Source organism: Rhinopithecus roxellana, chromosome 5 (assembly GCF_007565055.1).
Source record: "Rhinopithecus roxellana isolate Shanxi Qingling chromosome 5, ASM756505v1, whole genome shotgun sequence".
Taxonomy (NCBI): Eukaryota; Metazoa; Chordata; class Mammalia; order Primates; family Cercopithecidae; genus Rhinopithecus; species Rhinopithecus roxellana.
Genome location: NC_044553.1, coordinates 17531741 through 17551711, shown reverse-complemented (window position 1 = coordinate 17551711; position 19971 = coordinate 17531741). Strand labels below are relative to the sequence as shown.

Sequence of the window (19971 nt, the reverse complement as noted above, 5' to 3'; positions counted from 1 at the left end):
TGGGACCTTTGGGAGGTGATTAGGTCATGAGGGTGAGCTCTCAGGACTGGGATTAGTGCCCTTATAGAAGAGGCCCCAGAGAGATCTTCCCTGCCTCCACCACGTGAGGATGTGAGATGTTATGAGGAAGAAGGCCATCACCAGATACCAAATTTACCAGCACCTTCATCTTGGACTTTCTAGCCTCCAGAACTCTAACAAATAAATTTGTTGTTAAGCCACTCCGTTTATGGTATTGTTATAGCAGTCCTGAAAATCTAAGACAACAGAGGAATAGAATCTGAAGTTCAGACTTCAACATGGTATTTTGCTGCCAGCAGAGGCCCATGGGATTTGCTACAAGAGATTGCACCCACATTCCCTGGTGCCCTTTGAAAGTATAGTTTTATTTTGCAGTTTCTTTTTGGGGCTGTGTAGGAGTTCATCGTTCATAAATTTGTTTGTACTGTATTTGAAAATCTCTTCGTATTTCCTGCTAGTTCTGTCTCAGGCCATCTGCTCTATCAAGTCCTTGATCAGAAGCATTCCTGAGTGGCTTACATCCTTTAGGTTCCAAGGGCTATGCCCTTGTGCAAACTTTTTAGGATTTGGGAACAAGTTCATTCATGTCTCCTTTCACGGATTCTGAATCTTTGCGCTTTCCCCTCTCAAACACTGCAGTTTCATTATGTAACTCAGGCCCCAGAGCCACAAAAATGGTTAATCAAGGTGTTAACTATTTCCACCAATGGCAATGCATACTTCCTACTAACTTCCCACTGACTCCCTGGCTCCACCTTGCATGGTTGCTCAATAGGGAAGTATTAGATTCTCTTCTACATAGAGCTACGTAAGGAGACTCAGGGGACATTTTTGTTACAGTTAGGAAAGGGGCTGCTTCTTGAAGAAAAGACCCTCATCTAAAGAAACATCTGCTCAATCAACAGTTTCATGGATACAAAAAAGTGTGTATTTGCTCTCAGAAAGAAAGGTCCACATAAACCAGCTTACTCCCATCCTGAAGCACTGCTCATGCTCTGTGACAAGTTCCTCGTAAAACAAGAAACAAAAAACCAAACAAACAAAAAAAAAACAATTTAAGAGTGGCTGTTTCTGGAAATAGAAAGGGGAAGCAAATATAATGGGGACGCGCCACCTAGTGATCAGAGATGGAACTGTCACTCAACTAAGCAAAGGGCTGTGCTTCGTAAGAACAGTGAGTGATCACTCAAGTGATTTAATTCACCTTTCAGGTAAACTGAAATCAAAAAAATCATCTGGTGAATGAAATATGCAGATATTTTATAGCTTCTAGATATGATATGTGGTTAACAGTCTTCTGGCTAATACATACAAGTGTTTAAAAAGCAGTAACTCAGATATCCATATGTGAAAGAAAAAATGCTAAAAGTTTTTAAATGTTTCAAAAGCAAAACTGAATAAAAATCTTTTTGAATAACTGGGTTTTTCCCCCAATAAAGGCTCTACAACAGATCTATACTCAAAAACATTTACATATTTCCACTGTGTCAATAAAGCAGCCAACTATGACTGTTAGAATGGAGTAATACCCTGAAAAATAAAAATGTTATTCTTAACAATAAAAGTAAGTTGTAATGATTATTCCAGATTATATTTAATATAGAAAATCAGGCCCACAATATTTCTTAACTTGCAATTTTATTAATTTTTCAGTACTCTTACCTTTTATATACTACTAAGAAAATTTAAACCATAACTAAACATTCTGCAGTTAAATTCAAATTTTCTTATATATATAACAGACCAGACTACATACTTACACTGCAAATCTTACACAAGACTGAAGTTGAGCCAAACAACTTCAATTAGCTAACAATAAAAACACTTTCCACTTCCTGCAATCATAGCTTAAAGGCTCTGCAAGGCAGATTACATTTGAGCTGGAGATACAAGTGATGTAGTTTGACTTGAGCAATACAAAACAAAAGTCATAGGAATTAAATGGATTTTCAATCACTGTAGAATTCATTCTCTTGGCTTAAGTACGTTTTAATTTTTTCACAGAAAAAAATATATTTCAGGCAAATAAAAACAAATTCCAGATTAGCACAGTTCAGTGTTTCATTTTACCTTTATCAAGGCAAACAAAGTACAGATGCTGTACATTAAAAACATAGAAATGTATCACTCACACCACATCAATTCCTATGGACAAAAGGGCTTTTTCTAAGCACTGCTCCTTTCTGAAGCACATACCACAACTAAATGTACAAAGAGCCATCTGCTGGTCCAACGTAGCCAACTCCAATTAGCAGGACGTCTATCAGCGTCCATATTCCCAGACCACCGAAGCTGAAGAGCTTGCCGAGGCCTTCTCGCCACTGGCCCAGGTAGAAACGGTCTGCTCCAAACCCACCGAGGGTGATGCTGTGATGGCAAATAGGATTCCATGAGACCCGTCCACCCCAACTGCGGCCAGTTATGGTTTAATCACTGCGTTACGTCAGATTTGAGAAAGGACTTCCAATGATCACAGCCCTTAATTGGAACACAAGTGACTATTTCACAAATTGACACCACCAAATAATTATGGGCAGGAAGACTGTTTAAATGTCAAAAGTAAACATACAATTTTTAGCCGTACTAAAAAACTTATTTTTGTGAATCTCATTTTCTATCCTGGTGTCCTCTTTTACTTTTCAGTTATGCGTTTCCTGCCAGGCAAGATCCTTCTTTCCTCAGCCCAAATTCTAATGCAGTGGTTCTCAGCAAGGGGCAATTTTGTCCCCTAGGGGACACCTGGCAACATCTGGAGACACACTGTCACAACTGCAGGAGATGGGGGGTTTGCTACTGTCAAGTAGTAGGTAGAGGCCAGTGATGCTGCTAAACATCCTACTATGCACAGGACAGCCCCAAGACAAAAAATCATTCAGCCCAAAATGTCAGCAGTGATGAGGCTGAGAAAGCCTGCTCTATGGCTGCAATGCTGCAGGCAGGGCTCAGGGTCTCAGGCACGAGCTCAAAACTTCAACTGTAGGCAGCATAACCTTTTCACTAATCAGGTAACCAGGGTCTCACCTGCTCTTCCCTTTCGTGGGAAGAATTGCTACAATTTCTTAAAGTACTGTGGAGAAGTTTAACAAACAGCACATTTCTATGTAAGAAATATAAGCCTGTAATTATCTCAGATGGTGGTAATTTTTAATGTTTTTGTCATTTTCATTTTTCCAGTTTTCAGTGTTCAGCATGTATTACTTTTTATAATAAGTTATTTGAAATTAAAGATATACATCATAAAACTGCCTATTTTAGATAGTCCCCAGCATTTTACTGATTCATGGTACATTCAGAACGGGAAACTCAATGTGCAGGTACCTTGGGAGAAAAGCTAACATGCCTGCCAGTCAGCTCCACGGGGATACTGGTCTGATCACCTAAACTCTTCCAGCAGTTTCCTAGAATCTAACACACGTGGTAGGATCTGAGAGAAGAATGAAGTGGACTGAGCTCAATGTCTGGAAGATTCCACCAAACCCAAAGAAATCTAAATGGCCTTTTAAACTTACTAGTAACAAAGCTTACCTTAGAGCCAGAGCAGTAGACCACTTATAGCCTCCAGTCCAATTGCAATATAGCATTTTGGGAAAAGTACGGTTACCTTAAAAAAAAAAAAAGAAAGAAGGAAAGAAAGAAAAATACAGGGTATAAAAATACTCTCAGAAAGACTTAATTATAACAAATGGCCTCAAAATTTAAAATGTGAAAAGTCAACTCTCTTTACAGTAATACATGTTGAAGTGAAGAGTACAAAGCCCTTACCATCTATCTGTACAGATGTAATATTTAAATTAGCTAAGTGAGGATTACAACGTGAAGAACATGAAACGCTCAACTACATATTAAGACTTACGGGGAAGTTACGAGGATATAAGACAGTGTGGTCCTGAGGCATAAAAATCACCCAATAGGAAAAGAAGAGAAAGTCTAGAACCAGAAACATACAGACACTTCATGTATGACAGAGGTAACACACAGATCAACAGGGAAGAGTTGAGACAAGTGGCCATCCATGTGGGGGGACAATTAAAGTTGAATCTACCTCCCACCATCTACCAGGACCAATTCCAGGGGGATTCTAAACCTAAATGTGAAATGTTAAACTTACAACTGTCAAAAGAAAATGTAGCAAATTGTCTTTATAAACCTGGGGTAGAATAAGATTTCTTAAAACCACAACAAAAAAAAACTAATAACTTAAAGTAATTATACTTTTAAAGTTTTGTTTATGAAAATATACAATAATGTAAAAAAAAAAAAAATCAAAATCTGGGACAGGGTTTCAGGGACAGCACAGGTAACATCCAAAATATAAAAGAAGTCTAGACAACTTTAAGACCAAATTTAAGAATAGCAATTCTTGGAGAGAATATGGATCATTAGGAATAGTTACATAGCGCGGGTGGGAATGTAAGTTAATACAGCCATTGAAAGAGTAACACACACTGGAAAGTACACGCTAAAGAAGCTCTTGCACATGTGCCATCAGGAGACAGGCAAAGAAATTTTAAGAGTCACAACAGCAAAAAACAGCACATAACCAAATATATTGGAGAATAAACTGTGATACAATCTTAAAATAGATTATTACACAGAAGTAAAATAAAGAAAGAAGTCATATGGATGAATCACAGAGCCATAATGTTGACAGGAAATAATCAAGTCCCAGAAGAGGACATAGCCTGAAATCATTTTATACAGTTCTAAAACATGCATTATTGAATATTATATGGTACTATTATTTTATTACATATATACAATAAAACTATAGAAAAAATTTAAAAGGAAGTGAAATAAAAAATTCAAAAGGATGGTTACCTTGGAAGAGGAGGTAGAGCAACCAGGTGAAGGCAAGCACTCAGGTGGCTGCAATGGTATTGGTGCTGTTTTCATTGTTATTTTGGGTAAAAGTCAATTACTGTGTATTACGCTTTATACTTCACATATTTTTCTTATTTTATCAAATATTACATTTAAAAAGAGAATTGCAGTTTTCTGGATGCTTTACTTTAGTATGTTGAGTTTATTGATGATGCTTGGCACATCTAAAAAGCTGCTGATAAACATTTCTAATTAAGTAATTTAACTCTCAAATTTCTGGTTAAAGTCCCTTCAATCAACTTAGAGAAAAACGCTTTGTTGACAAATGTCCTTGAACTTGGACTTACCCAAGCAGTGGACATGGTCCCGCACCGTGCAGTTGGCAGGGTAGCGCTGCCGAGGACAGGACACCGTCATGCAGCTGGTGGAATTGGTACACTCATAATCTGTTTCGGGAAGCTGCCAGCAAAATCTGCAAGTCATGTTAATGATGAAGTTCTTTTGGGATTTGAAGTCTTGATCCTATGCAGCAAATGACACAAAACTCATCAATCACAATGGTGTAGTCTGTTAAGATGTCAGTAAGACCACACAGTCACATGGCACAAAATTCCTAAAACGTTTGCATTTTAGAACCTAGAGTAAGTACCAGAAAAAGTTACCAAAACAGTATGTATGCAAAACAAATGTATATGATGTGACCCCATAATCATAAAAATATACACCCAAATATATGTACCTAAGGGAAAAAAAACTAGATAAATTCACATCAAAACAGCAAAGGTTATTTCAGGGTGATAAATTTCGTAACTTTTGCTTAGCTAAATTTTTCATAGTAAACGTGTACTTTTATAATGCAGACAAGAGGAAAATTTATTTTAGAAAGTCGCACGCTGGAAGGAACTGATGAATGCATTTGTTGAAGGTCACTGAGCTTCAAGTGAGGAGTGGAATCCAGGTTCCTCAACTCCAGCCTGATGCTTCTGTAATGGTTAACACACCGCCTTGCTTCTGAGTTGCCAACCTTCCCTAACATCTCCTACCTTGCACAGCCTGGCAACTCAGGGTTGTTACAGCTGCTCGTACCACCAGGGCATGTGGCATGTTTAATCCAGAGGCAGCCCAACTCAGAAACACCACATGATGTGTGGAGGGTCAGTGAGTGTTCACTGGTGGCCAGAGATTTTTTTCATTCCAATTTCAAAAGCCATTATTTTGTATTCTGCTTACAAAAGTACCATGTTCTTTGTATGTTACATATTTGAAGATCATAGACAAAAACCTATAGATGTTCAGAGCTACCACTTTTAATCTTCTTTACGTTTCTTCTATGTGTATATTTATAAATTTACTAAAATAGAATTATACTGAAAGCACTTCGTAGTCTTTTTACTGTACCTGACATTACATTGCAATGCATATTTTTCAAAATCATTTTTATGTGGTCAATCATCTCTGGAAGCATCATATATATATATATGTATGCATATATATATACACATACACACACACATTTTTTTTTTCTTTTTTCTTTTTTTGAGATGGAGTCTCGCTCTGCCGCCCAGGCTTGAGTGCAGTGGTGCAATCCCAGCTCACTGCAACCTCCGCCTCCCAGGTTCAAGTGATTCTCCTGCCTCAGCCTCCTGAGTAGCTGGGATTAGAGACGCACATCACCACGCCCAGCTAATTTTTGTATTTTTAGTAGAGATGGGGTTTCACCATGTTGGCCAGGCTGGTCTCAACCTCCTGACCTCAGGTTATTCACCTGCCTCGGCCTGTCAAAGTGCTGGGATTACAGGTGTTAGCCACCATGCCCAGCCCATATTTGTTATTTTTTTTTAACATTTCACAAATTTGCATGTCAGTTTTGCACAAGAGCCATCCTAATTTTATCTGTATGGTTCCAACTTTGGCACATGCACTGATGAAGCAAGTACTATTAATTTTCTTATCAATGCAAAAACCACTTTTTATGGAAAACATTTAAATATGGGTAAGGCGTCACTTGATTTAGGCAAACAGTTGGATCTGTAAAAATATGTTTACATCTGCCTATTTTCAGTGATGTGCTTAAAACACACATTTTTTAAAATGGTTTTTTAAAAAGCAGGTGACACATGTACATGGTACACATTTCAAGACACAACAGGACAGTGAGAAGTGAGCCGGCCTTGTGTGGCCTGGCCTCTGGGAGCCACTGCCCTCCCCAGGCCAAGTGCCCTCTGTACTTCCAGAGAGAGCTATTCCACACACAGGCACATTTATGTCATCAACATTTAACGTTCCCCAATACTTTCACTTGATTTTGTATATAAATCAGTACATTATCTCTAGAGCTGTCTAGTTCTTTTTAATGGCTATGTGTTTATTCTATTGCATGTGTACCATAAATTAAGCAGTTCTTAGACATTTCACTTCTTTTGAATCTTTTGCTTTAATGAGCAATATAGCTAAAAAATAAGCATACTTATTTGCATCTATATATAATGATATCTGTAACATAAATTCCTAGATGTAGAACGGCGAGGTCAATGATTACGTGTGTGTATAAGTTTAACAGATACGGTAAATCACCTGCAAGAGGTTGATCAATTTGATTACCTATTAATAAGATATGAGTATCTGACCCTTATACTCTCATAAACTCAGAGTTAATCAAATTAAAAAAAAATTGCCAATCTGAGGGTTAAAAATGTTTTATATTTAATTATAAGAAAATTTATACACGTTTTTCATGTTATAAATCTATTTGTATTTCCTTTCCTATGAACCATCTGCTCACGTCCTAACCCTGTTTTTCTACAAGACTGGCATCTTTTCCATGTGGGTTTTTAGGAAGTGTTTGTATATTACTGATATTAGTGTATTATTTGTCACATACGCTAGAAACACTTTTTCCTAGTTTGCCACGTCTTTTGCCTTTATGCTTTTTTCTTTAGGTCATGCAGAAATCTCCAATTTTTAGTAGTCAAATGTATCAATTCTTTCTTTTATGGCTTCTAAACTTTATTTCATACTTAGAAAAATATTCTCCATTTGGGGATTATAACAACAACTATCTCGTGTTTTCTGTGGTACTTCAGGGTTTCATTTTTCACATTACATCTTTGGACTATCTGGAATTTATTCTGGATAAGACAGGCGTTCCACTTAATTTTGTTCAAGAGAGCTACCAGGCATTCTGGCATTTACTGAATCCATCTTCTCACCACAGACGCACAGTGGCCCTTCAAAAGCTCATCTATGGCAGAAAGACACTGCCACCTCCTCTGTATACTAGCTGTCACTACTGAGAACACAGAATCCATCGGAACGAATTAGATTTGCTTCAGATATGCTAGTAGACTGAGATCTTCTCCAGTCCTACAAAGCAACATTTCTGTCAAGCGCATTTCCAGCAGACATCAACTGGCTTGACAGTTATCATTATAACTAAAACAGTAGTGAGCTGATATGGAAGGGTCGATTGGGTTTTTAAACTTATTTCTACTTACATACTCAACAGGGCAATCATAAAAGAATATAAGAATTATTCAGAATTTCTTCCCAATGGTCAAGTCTGAATTGTTCTTCTAACTTGAAGTTTACCGTGAATTTATTTAGAATAAGTAAGCTGCAGTACTTACAACACAGGTAACAGATGGTTTCACTGCACAGTCAAAAGTGACAGGCTTCCCATAGATACAGGAGAAATTTGTTGTGCAGTCTATACAGTCTGCAGGAAGTCTGCTACACAAACCATTGCTTGGACACTTCATCACATAAGGTGGGATTTCAGTACTTTCTGTGAGAAGCAAGAGAGAAGCTTATTCTCCCATAACACTGATTCGAATAACAGAGAACTATCTTCTAAGGTTAAGAGACATGATCATTAGCAAGTAGACACTGCGCTGGAATGAGAGAAGCATGGCACTGGAGTCAGAGACACCTGCAATTAAAGCAGAATTCTGCCAACAGACAGCTGTGTGACCTGGTGAGCACCACACTTGCAAAACATTACTTCATTCCTGCCTCTCAAGTAGCCATGAAAACTAAAGGTGCTCATATACAAATAATGCATAGAAAATTCTGGGTATACATTAGGGGTTAAAAAAAGACTATCATTTTGTAAGTTGAAAAACTAAAACAGTAGGGTCTGTGCAAAATCTTAGAGGAAGTCTGTGGCAAAACTGGAACTAGAACCCAAATCTCTTCATTTCCAATCCAATGTTCTTTTCATCTGAATTCACTAATTTAGAAATGAAACCACTGACATCCTCAGGGCATCAACTTGAAAATGTCATTATTTCACAAGGGTACTTCGATAAGCCACATTTGCTAATATAATATTTAGTTTTATGCTACCAAAGTTCAAAATAGTTCTCTATTTTAATAACATCTTCAGTGAGCTGCAACTTATTTCCAACCAACCTCATCAGTGTGCAATATATTTTTACCAACTGAGAGGATCAAAATTGCAAGTATTCCTGAAAAGAAGGGCTTTTAAAAGCCTGCAAGAGTTAAGAACTCTTGTGCTTTCTCTAAAAAGTAATTTGAGTTTAAAATTTAAGTGCACTGCTGTTTTTTACACCCAAATAAGAATCCGTAAAATACCTCTGCCAGTTTCAATTCACTGAAGTAATGTCACTCTGAAGTGATGAAATTAGACTCAAAGCCTCCACCTAGCAAAACAACTAATGCTTGTTTAAAACTGGTCCTACTTTACTCACTGTATTAAGTGAACAATTCTACAAAATACTCTTTTCTTTGATCCCATGACTATGTGGCTGGAAGGTGGACACTTAGAATCACAAAGCAGAAATGACTTTAGGCCGTTAGACCAACCCCATCGCTTTAAAGGTGAGGACCAAGGTCCAAAGGGGATAAATAATTTGTTCAAGATCCCAGTAGCAAAACCAGATATAGATTTCAAGACTCCATCAGTCCCTCTGTAATCCTTTCATTTCACACAGTCCTGGGGGAGCCTTTAATATCCAACATCAGGAACAGGGTTCTAGAAGTAGAGGAAATTTGCTGAAGGGAAAGAAGCACTGACTGAAGGTTATTTTGATGGATGAAGTGGAAAAATAACAGAAATAAGGAGACAAACGAGCGCGCGATTGGAAAAAGAGATGAGGCAGAAACGTCAAAAGGTATCCAAATACCAAGACTATCCACTGAAAATGGCTGTGTATCTGCCCTTAATTCACACCATCTAAAATACAATAAAATATTCAAAAATGGAAAGTGACTTCGTATATTAAGGAAATTTTTATCAAAAACAAAGAAAAACTACTAGATGTAAATACACATATTTGCCAGAACAGAAAATGTCTAGTACCTGCTGCCCTGGGAACTACTGTGAATGTGCGTGTTGGGCCCGGATCCTTTATTGACTGAGCCAGCGCCTGCGATTGCTCTAAATTTAAGGATCGTACAATTAGAGAAACATGTTATCCCGGGACAAGAAAACCTTGTTTTGTGTGGTTAACACGGCGGGTCTACACCAGGTCAATAAGCCGCTCATGAAAACCTCACGGCTTGGCAGCCAGAAAACACAAAAGCTTAGGGACGAAACGTCAACGGGGTAGACACCAGAGACCGAAGGATGGCATCGTGCTCCAGTTCCGCCTTCCCGGCCCAGCCCCCAAGCGCTCCATCTCCGTTCCAGGGCCTCTACAGCCGCGATGGGCGGCTCGGTGTCGCCGGAGCGGAAGGACGGCCTCGGGCCAAACGGCCAGGGCGCTAGAGTCCAGATGCAGCGACATGCCGCCCGGAGCCCGGCACTCGGCCTCCTCCCCGCGTCAGCCTCTGCCCTTGGGCCCGGCCTCCTCGCAGCTCCCAGGGCCCTGCTGCCACTCAGCCCCACCGACGCTGAACCTAGCTTTCGACTCACCACCGCCCGACAGAATGCAGAATTGCGAGAGGAAGAGCAGCACGCGACACAGGGCGCGGAGGCCCCGCAGCGGGCGCACCCCACCTGCCATCTTGTCAGTGCGTGCGCACTTCCAGGCCTGGGGGCGGGCCCTGGAGGCGGCGCGGGGGCTGGTGCACGGAAGCAAGCGGGCGAGGCGGGGCGGGGCGGGGCGGGGCGGGCGCGCCTGGGAGCTGGAGCGTGAACTGGACGCAGGCGCGATGCAGCTCCGGACGGTTGGTGTCTGCGCTTTCGCTGACCCCGCGCGGGTCGCGGGTTTTCTTCGGGTTGCGCCCTCCGGGAGGTCCCCGAGGAGTATGCGAGCGTGGGAGGTTGCTCCGTTTCCACGCGACCCTCACGCCCTTGGACGAGGCCTTCACCCCTCCTTCCACTGCAGGAGACCGGTTAGAGGTCATCCGTGGACCGAAATGCACAGCCAAAGCAATGAAGTGCAGAGGCGGGCAAATGTGGGAGGCAGGCCGCTCCAGTGTATGGTCGGGTGTCGAGTGCTGGATCCTGTGCGAAGGTTCTGAAGACAGTATCCCTTGGCGTTTCATTCTAAAGACTTATTTACAGTCGGGGAAGCGGCCCCTGGACGACGTGGGCCTGAGGGACCCCTCCCTTGGGGCCAGCGCTCAGGCCTGCGGCGGCTTTCACTTCTGGCCAGCCCCTTGTAGATACGCAGCACTTCCAGAAAGTTCCTCTCAGACCTGGAGAAGCAGGATGGCCCGAGGCGCTGGGAATCGAGGGGAGGGTCCAGAGCACAGCCCTGCCTGGGGAGGTCGGCCGTCTGGGTAGCCGCGCTCAGGCCCCAGCTCATGGAGACCCTTGCCAGTTTCTATCACAGCACACCTAGAAGGAACGTGCTGGTGACATGTGCTCTCCTCCCACCCACGTGCTGCAAGATCATTCATTCCGGGGTCTTCTGACTACCACCCCTCACGTGCATGTTTGCTGAATGATTTTTAAAAAAATACATGGAAAAGTGCCTGCACATAAGCCCTGAATGTTAGTTTTAAAAATCGTATCACGGCTGGGCGCGGCAGCTGACGCCTGTAATCCCAGCACTTTGGGAAGCCCAGGCAAGAGGATCACAAGGTCAGGAGATCGAAACCATCCTGGCTAACACGGTGAAAGCCTGTCTCTACTAAAAATACAAAAAATTAGCCCGGCGTGGTGGTACGCGCCTGTGGTCCCAGCTGCTTGGGAGACTGAGGCAGGAGAATCGCCTGAACCCGGAAGGCTGAGATCGCGCCGCTGCACTCAAGCTGGGCAACAGAGCGAGACGGCGTCTCAAAAAAAAAAAAAAATTGTAAAAAAATCATTTATCACACAATCTGCACCTAAAAGAATCGTATCACAATCTGCACGTTATACTACTACACAAGTCTGATATAGTTTTGTTTGCCAACTTTCACTGTTCACATCCCTCAGGAAGTTAACTAGATGATCAGTATATTGAAGAGATAATTTCTTACATTTCTTTTGAATTTCACAGCATATTGCAAACGAAACAATACTTCTTGTTTGGTAGCTGAATTCTCTGTTGACATAATGCCGTTTTAATTCAGTTCTGAGCAAGTAAAGCATTCCTCTGTAAAATCTGAAATCCATTTCAGTATATAAATCCATGGAATGTCATACCATCAAAAGTAATTTAACTCTAGGTGAGCAGCTTAATTGTGAGAAGCCCACAGCTGAAATACTGGAAACACTGATGCAGTTCATTCGGGAATTTATTTTTTTCTAAAGCTGAACAAAACCTAATTATGAATTAGAAACATTTAAATGGCAACTATTAACCTATAGTGCAAACACCAGATTCCACAAAACTGAATTCCTTTGTCAGTAATCCAATATTTAGTAGTAGCTGCTGCTTTTGTGGTTGTTGGTTAAAATTAATGATTCCAATTTTGAAGATAAAGTTTCAGTGTGAATTTTAGTAAAACTGTCATAAAAATACCTGAGACATACCAGAAAATAAGATTTTCCCTCATGTTACAAAAAAAAAAAAAAAAAAAAAAACTCTGCAGACTTTTATTTGAAGCCCATGTTTTGAAAATCACAAATCTTGGCCCTAACATTTCATAATCATTTCCTAGTGTTTTGTTTCACTTTTTCAATGAATAATATTTCCCCATTTAAATTTCTCAAGGCATTGATTGCTGGAAAATTTCCCACACATGCCTTCTGATTGTCCCTCATGGACATCAGTGAATTAAACTTGGTACATGTCAGCTACACATTCATTGTCTCCTTTCTCAGCTGAGCTCGTGAATGAACCCCCATCAAAGGCTCCAAAGTCTTAGAAGTACTAACATGTTAAGAAAAATACATTTTTAAGGGTCAAAACAAAGTTACACAGAAGCAAATATTAGGGAAGGACTTCAAAAGTCCTCCTCAGCAATGAGTGTCCGTGACTTCTTGAGATTCTTCAGTTTATCAATGGCAGAAGTTACTAAAATCTCTCCATGAATTTTGTTGTCTCTTGTGCGCACGTTTACAGCATTATTTATCTTTTCCTTTTCTCCAACCACTGCAGAAAAGAAAGGTGAAGAAATGTATTTTAAATCAGCAATTTGCCAAACGTTAAGTCAGCAGTCCCATGACAAGTTTTTATCAAGTTTTTATTCGTTGTTAATAAATATCATCTAATGAGCATTAGGTTCATCCTCTGATAGTTAAGTTTCTTGAGGGAAGGAATGACTTCTGATCCCATCTCTCTATTGTCCACTTGAGAGAACAGCTCTTGTGGTCCTAGGGTGCAAATGAGAGCAGGGAGCTCTTACAGAGTCACTGACTCCACCTGGCATACCTGATGAGCCAAGAGGTGGACACCAGACCCATGCGAGTCAGCCAGAATTTTCTGGAATGTGGGTAAAAAGTTTGTTCTCTCTAGTGACCCATATTGTGAGATGATGCAGGAATCTACAGCCATGCTTCTTGCCATACAGAAGGAGGAAACCGGTCTGCAGATAAGCAGAACAAAGCAGATATTCAAGAGAAGCATAAAGAACCAGAGCGAAACAGGAACCAGAAATGGGAAGAAATAGTCCTGGTGAGGGTTGGGCTCCTGATTGCTCTTCTAGTGGTTTGGCTATTTAATTCTACCTTTCATGTCATGGGACACTCCAAGACCCTTCCAATAAATGCTGTCTTTGTCTAAACCAAGTTGAGGTTTCTGTCACCAGAAGAAGCCTGATTGAAACACCACAATACCTACTATGATGTCAAACATTATCAATGAAACGCTGTCAGTGGAACAACACTATGCATATTTATTTTGCCTTCTACCGACTCTCAACTTACAGGAAATAGCAATACTATGCCTGCAGTTATATCAGTGTTAGTTTCTCTTAATTTTGGAATCATTTTTAAAGCCTAAATTTTAGATTCTGCATCTAATTAGTCATGTGCTAAAAGGACATTTTACTTTTCATCTAAATCTTTTCCTTTGGATCATTTTAAATTTGGGATCTTTTCTTTCCATTAGTTTAAACTTTCCTAATAAGCCAGAAAAGTGAGGGAAAATATTACAGGCCTGTGAGGCTAAAATATAAAGTATATAATTCTACTGATGGGATCATTTTCATAGTTGTTTTCATTGTTGGCTTGCAATACTAACTACTGCTAGTAAAACTATCCCAGAGGATTCAGGTGAAACTTTATAACTCTTCTTCCAGCAAACAATAAAGAATACCTAGGAACAGCTAAGCCAGGAACGTTATGGACTCTTCTTTTTGTATAAGTATTAAGTAGTTGAACCATATTTATTTGTCCTTTTGGAATTGAAGTGAAAAAAAAAAGCATTTGGAAAAATATATACAAACTTAAATTACCCAAAATAAAATTATACTGAGCCAGCTGTGCATTTCGTATTTTCTTATTTAGTGTACAATTATGATCTAAGTCAACGTCAGCCATAAATCCTTCTTCAAAAAATTCACTGGATACCTAGAAGAAAATGAAACACCTTTATTGTTACATTATGGTACCTAGCCTCCAAAAAGACCCCTGTTGTTCCCCACTCTTGGTATTCACACCCTTGTAGAGTTCCCTGCTCACTATACCAGAGAGGGTCTCTGTGACCATAAAGAAGTACGGAAGTGTTGGCACATCATTTCTGAGACTAGTTTATAAAAACCTGCAGCTCCCATCTCTTTCAGATCACTTGCTCTGGGGGAAACCAGCCACCATGCCGTAAGGACAGTCAGGCCACTTGTGAAGAAGCCCAGGTGATAAGGAGCTGTATCCACCAACTGTGAGTGAGCTCTGAGGCCTGCAGCCCTGGCCAACAGCCTGACTGCAGCCATAGGAGATGCTCTGCACCGGAATCCACCAGCTGAGCTGTTCCCAGACCCTGACTCATAGGAACTGTGAGATAATAAATGTTTGTTGTTTAAAGCTGCTAAGTTTTGGGGTCACTTGTGATACAGCAACAGATAACATTCTTCCCTAAATAGAGCCATGTAGAAATGAATACGTATGTTTTAAAATACTAATTTCTCAAAAACATTAAGAAATGAAATAGTTCTGATACAGCTGCAGAGACATGATTCATGTGTTACCACCAACTGCTGAAAACATGGTTTAAATTAATGTGTCAGTTCTGCAATATTTTAAAGCATGAAGGACATTCCAAATTGATGACCTACACAGAATACATGCAAGATTATTATGTACTTTAAACATCTCTGATTTTACCTGAAGTGCATATTTTTCACAAGTTGGCCCCACAGGGATGACCATTACCTGACGAGGAGATAGCCAGAAAGGCCTGAAAAATACATAACATATGTATTTTCAAAGTATAATAATGGTTACTTATTACATGATTTTCACATAACCAAAGATTATTTTAAAGACTTCACAAGAGGGCAGTTTCAGTAGAGCAGCATGGAAGAAAACCAAATTGTATTAAAGTTTGAAGGCAACAAAGTAAACAAAAGGATAATTTTGGAATTTTGATAGCACAAGTGTAGGTAGAATGAGCTGGCAGATAGCCCAAAGGGCTGATCATGCACTTACTGTATGCCCCAGCAACTGCACTCCTGGGCAGTTGTCCCAAAGAAATGAAAGCATATGTTCACACACGATACTGCACACTAATGTCCATAGCAGCTTTAATCAGCAAAAAAAAAAAAAAAAAGGAACCAACTCATTTATCTCAAAACAACATGGATTGCTTTCAAGGGAATTCCACTGAGTGAAAAGAAGCCTACTTCAAAAGTTTGTGTACTGTATAAATTCATTTATGTAATATTCTTTATATGACAAAATGATGGAGCTAGAGAACACGTTCATGTGTTGTCAGATAAGAGGACAGGGGTGGGATGGTTTGAGTGTGGGGAAAAAAGGGGAGCAGGAGGGAGCCTTACAAGTTATGGAACTGTCCTGTAACTTGACTGGTGGTATTACACCATCTGTCCATGTGACACAGCTAAATACACATTCACACAAATGAGTGCATGTGAGGCTGGTGAAATCTGAACAAGGTTGGTGGATAGTCTCAATGTCTAGTTCTTGGTTGTGATACTGTATCTAGTTTTGCAAGATGTTACCATTGGGGAAAACTTGGTAAAGAGTGTGCTGAACCTCTCTGTATAACTTTTTTTTTTTTTTGAGATGGAGTCTTGCTCACCCAGACTAGAGTGCAGTGGTGCGATCTCGGCTGACTGCAACCTTCGCCTCCTGAGTTCAAGTGATTCTCCTGGCTTAGCCTCCTGAGTAAATGGGATTACAGCCATTGCCACCACACCCAGCTAATTTTTGTATTTTCAGTAGAGATGGGGTTTCACCATGTTGGCCAGGCTGGTCTCGAACTCCTGACCTCAGGTGATCCATCCACCTCAGCCTCCCAAAGTGTTGGGATTACAGGTGTGAGCCACCACGTCCGGCCTCTGTATAACTTCTTACAACGACGTGTGAACCTATGATTATTTCAAAATACAATTTTTCTAAAAAAAAAAATGGCAGTGTAGGTATAAGCAATGTCCGCTATGAGGCATGTTTGCCTTTTCCCTGTCATAGTGAGTATTTAGTCTGAAGGTGAAAGGATATGCAAAGAGGACTATTTCAGATAGCACTTTATGAATGTGCGTATTTATATATTTATTCTCAAATTACAAACACAAAATAATACATGATAAATGGTAAAACACAGAAATACAGGTTATATAATGGAAAGTACATGTTTTCTTTTGAGCTCTGTCCTTACCCCATCCTCAGCCCTACTTCCCTAAAGGACTCACATTTTAGCCATCTTTACTTTTGGCTTCTGGGGAGATTTCCCCACAAGCCTGACTGCTGTCTGAAGTCTGGATGTATGAAGTGCAGGGATTATACCTCAGTCTCTGCAACAAAGGAAGGCATGCTCAGTGCACTGGCCCCAACCACCTCCTGTCTCCCACTCCATCTCCTATTTCACTAGTTCTCGTTTTTTTTTTTTTTTTTTTTAAACCACTTTCACTGCAACCATTCTAATGCAAGACACCATCATCTCTCACCTATGGTAAACTGTTTAAAACCAACTGGAAAGAAATATAAACATGTTAACTCATACTCAGGTGGCACACATATTCATATCCGTACTTTTGGGTTAACTGTAACTTCAATAGCCTAGAAACTCCATGATACCTAACTGTATTTCTCTTTGATCACAAAATATCAGTAATATACACAGACTCTCCAGCTACCCAGGACTTTTGGAAGACACTTTGTTTGGGACACTTCCCACCTTATGTTTCCTGCTCAAAAATTTGCTTCCCCAGCCTTACTGGGCATGAATGCTAGTATGCATGGGTGTGATCTAGGTTCTGCTAATGTATAAACATGGCACTTTGACTTAAGACAGAGTGGAGAAGGATGCACCACATGGAATCCATTCTGGCAAGGAAGGGTGATGCAGAGACATGGAACTTTTGGCGGAACTGGTTGCAGTGACCCTAGCAGTATCATCCAGTACCCAGTGTCCACAATGGGAGCTGCAGGGACTGCGCCCAGCAATAGTAGCACTGGGGGCAGTAGTTTCTGAAAAGAGAACTAAATTGCATGACCAGATGCTCAGCCAATTTCTAAAAATGGAATGGGAGGTAGAAATTTCACAGGTGGTTACTGGTTTGCAGCATTTCCACACACTAGGATGCATCATCACAAGATGTTGTCTGCCAGCCGGTGCCATAACTGCTAGTAAAGCCACTTGCTTCTGAATGCATGGTGATAGTAGTGAATCCCATAATGTCAGTGCAATGCTTTACTTATTTGCTATAAAATCTCTTTCATAGTCAGAAGCACTGTTGTGTTTCTGGCAGCACGTAAGTATATACTTGGTGCCACTGGCAGAAGCATGGCAGCAAAGAAGAGCAAAGCAAAATCCACAGAGGGTCTCTCTTCAGTGAGAACGAGGCATTGGTCCTTATATGACAAAAGGGATTCAATGTAATCAACCTGCTACAAGACCACTGGCTGTTCCCCCAGGTTATGGTACCATCCTGGGGGATCACAATTAATCACTACTGATGGCAACCAGAATCCTCAGAAGAGATGGAGCCAGATGGAACTTAGTGTGGCAAAGTCCATATTGTTGAGCCCATGCACATCCACCAGTGGCCACTTTGCCCATGAGCCACTAAGCAACAACTAGGGAAAAAGAATAAGCTGATTTTTAACAGAATGGGTCCTCTTGTATTAGAATATTGAAAAATTCCTCAACAGTGGGAGCCTTTTGATGGCAATACCATCTCTGTTGGCCCATTGTGAGTGATCATCCACATTTCTGCTTCCCAAATCTATGTAATTTATTTTTCAGTCTAATTATTTCTAGATCTTTGACCTTGTGGCCAAAGCAGTAACTAGAGCCCATGCATCCATGTAGCTCCATACCTCCGGCCATTCTTCCTTCCAGGCAAAAAGGACAAGATGCACCACTCAAAATTCTGCACTTTAGGACACTTCCTTTCCCCACTGTCATCCTAATTGGGCTGTGCTGCTAAGTCATCCTCTTTGAGTTTGTGCCATTTATGAATCAGGTTTACATGTTTTCCTCCTCAGTGGCTGTAGGGAACCCCAAAGGCAAACAATATGGGTTGAAGGAAGGATGGCTGGAGAGCAAGAGGTGGTACCTAGGAGTGTGGGTCACATATTTTCAAGATAGCAACTAGATCTCTGAAGGGCTTGAAATAGGCAAAAAGATAACTTTAATTCTACTGAGTCCCGCAAAAGGTAAATGGTACATTTTTATGCCACTCTCCCTTAGTTTTTGTTTTCTGATCTGGCAAATGGAATAAGAATTCTTTATTTGTTGTTTGGATACTTGCTAATTATAAGGCAGGAAATGCCCTTTCTTTTGTTACTACTTTGATTTTTTACACATGATTTTTTAAGAATAGAAATATTTTTAAAAAGGAAAAATAAGTAAAATAAAAATTAAAAATAATAATAGACATATAGCTTTTTTTTTTTCATATCACTTACCATTTTCCCCCATAGTTTTCTGAAAGAATGGCTATCATTCTTTCCACTGATCCCAAAATGGCTCGATGAATGATCACAGGTCTCTTCTTATCATCCCCATCCTTACTAAAAAATGAAAATTATACGTTTAAGTCTTTTCCTAAGAGTCAGTAACTATCTTCTAGCCTTATATTTTGAGAACAGATTTAGATTAGTGATATCAGATATCTCTCCATTAACCTTATTTGTTCTGTGACTGTCTTGTTTTCTCATTGCTTTGTTTGCTAATCTTTTTTTCTTTTATTTTAAAAACTTTAATTAGAGAACACTGAAACATATACAAAAGTAGAGAGAACAGTATAATGAACTTCCACATACCCTCTCTCAGCTTCACAAAATGTCAACTCCCAGCCAATCTCATCTGATCTAAATGCACCCCCATTCTTGCCACTATCTCCCACATTATAATCTTCATTTTAAAAATGTTCCTGATATGTGTTCTTGAAGTCCACTGGTCAAATTCCCTGAAACCCTCGTGAGGTATACCTTACATTTAATTATTCCCTCTCCCCCTTAGGAAAAAAAAAATGAAAAAAGCAAATGATGACTTAATTGTAATGAAGTCAGCCATTTCAAGATCTCTGCACAAGTTTCTCAGAAAGATAAATTTCACATTATTGCAACAAATGTAACATGTGACACAAAGTTCTTCTGACAAATTTTTATCTAAAACTTATACCAGCTAGCTACTACTAAAATAAATAAAACAAATTTAACAAATAAAT

The 19971-nt window shown here is 40.0% G+C and overlaps 2 protein-coding genes and 1 non-coding gene across 8 annotated transcripts in view; all 3 read right to left on the bottom strand.

Moving 5' to 3' along the window:
- Positions 1-1640: 1640 nt before the first annotated feature.
- Positions 1641-10846, bottom strand: TM2D3 (TM2 domain containing 3). Of its 2 annotated transcripts, XM_010381677.2 has the most exons (6): positions 10718-10846; positions 10163-10240; positions 8469-8626; positions 5190-5364; positions 3547-3622; positions 1641-2388 (listed from the first exon to the last, which is right to left on the bottom strand). In XM_010381677.2, the coding sequence occupies exons 1-6, from the start codon at positions 10806-10808 to the stop codon at positions 2223-2225; spliced, it is 744 nt and encodes a 247-aa protein (XP_010379979.1). In that variant the 5' UTR covers positions 10809-10846; the 3' UTR covers positions 1641-2222. The 2 variants fall into 2 exon arrangements, with proteins under 2 accessions (XP_010379979.1, XP_010379980.1); XM_010381678.2 differs by lacking the exon at positions 10163-10240 and having other exon boundaries at positions 10718-10840.
- On the bottom strand, positions 6673-6779 carry LOC115897829. Its single transcript, XR_004057613.1, has one exon. It is a non-coding gene; the product is annotated as a U6 spliceosomal RNA (small nuclear RNA).
- Positions 10847-12453: 1607 nt separating the features above from the next.
- The window catches only part of TARS3 (threonyl-tRNA synthetase 3), a 73356-nt gene continuing 65838 nt past the window's right edge, over positions 12454-19971 (bottom strand). For 2 of the 5 annotated variants that reach the window (XM_030930248.1, XM_010381671.2), the window contains 4 exons: positions 19208-19312; positions 15440-15512; positions 14575-14689; positions 12454-13271 (listed from right to left, as the gene is read on the bottom strand). In XM_030930248.1, the coding sequence (XP_030786108.1) occupies positions 13123-13271; positions 14575-14689; positions 15440-15512; positions 19208-19312 (442 nt within the window). In that variant the 3' untranslated portion in view covers positions 12454-13122. Of the gene's footprint in view, positions 13272-14574; positions 14690-15439; positions 15513-16547; positions 17089-19207; positions 19313-19971 lie in introns of those variants that run through there. The other 3 variants (XR_004057257.1, XR_004057256.1, XM_030930249.1) reach the window with 3 other exon arrangements.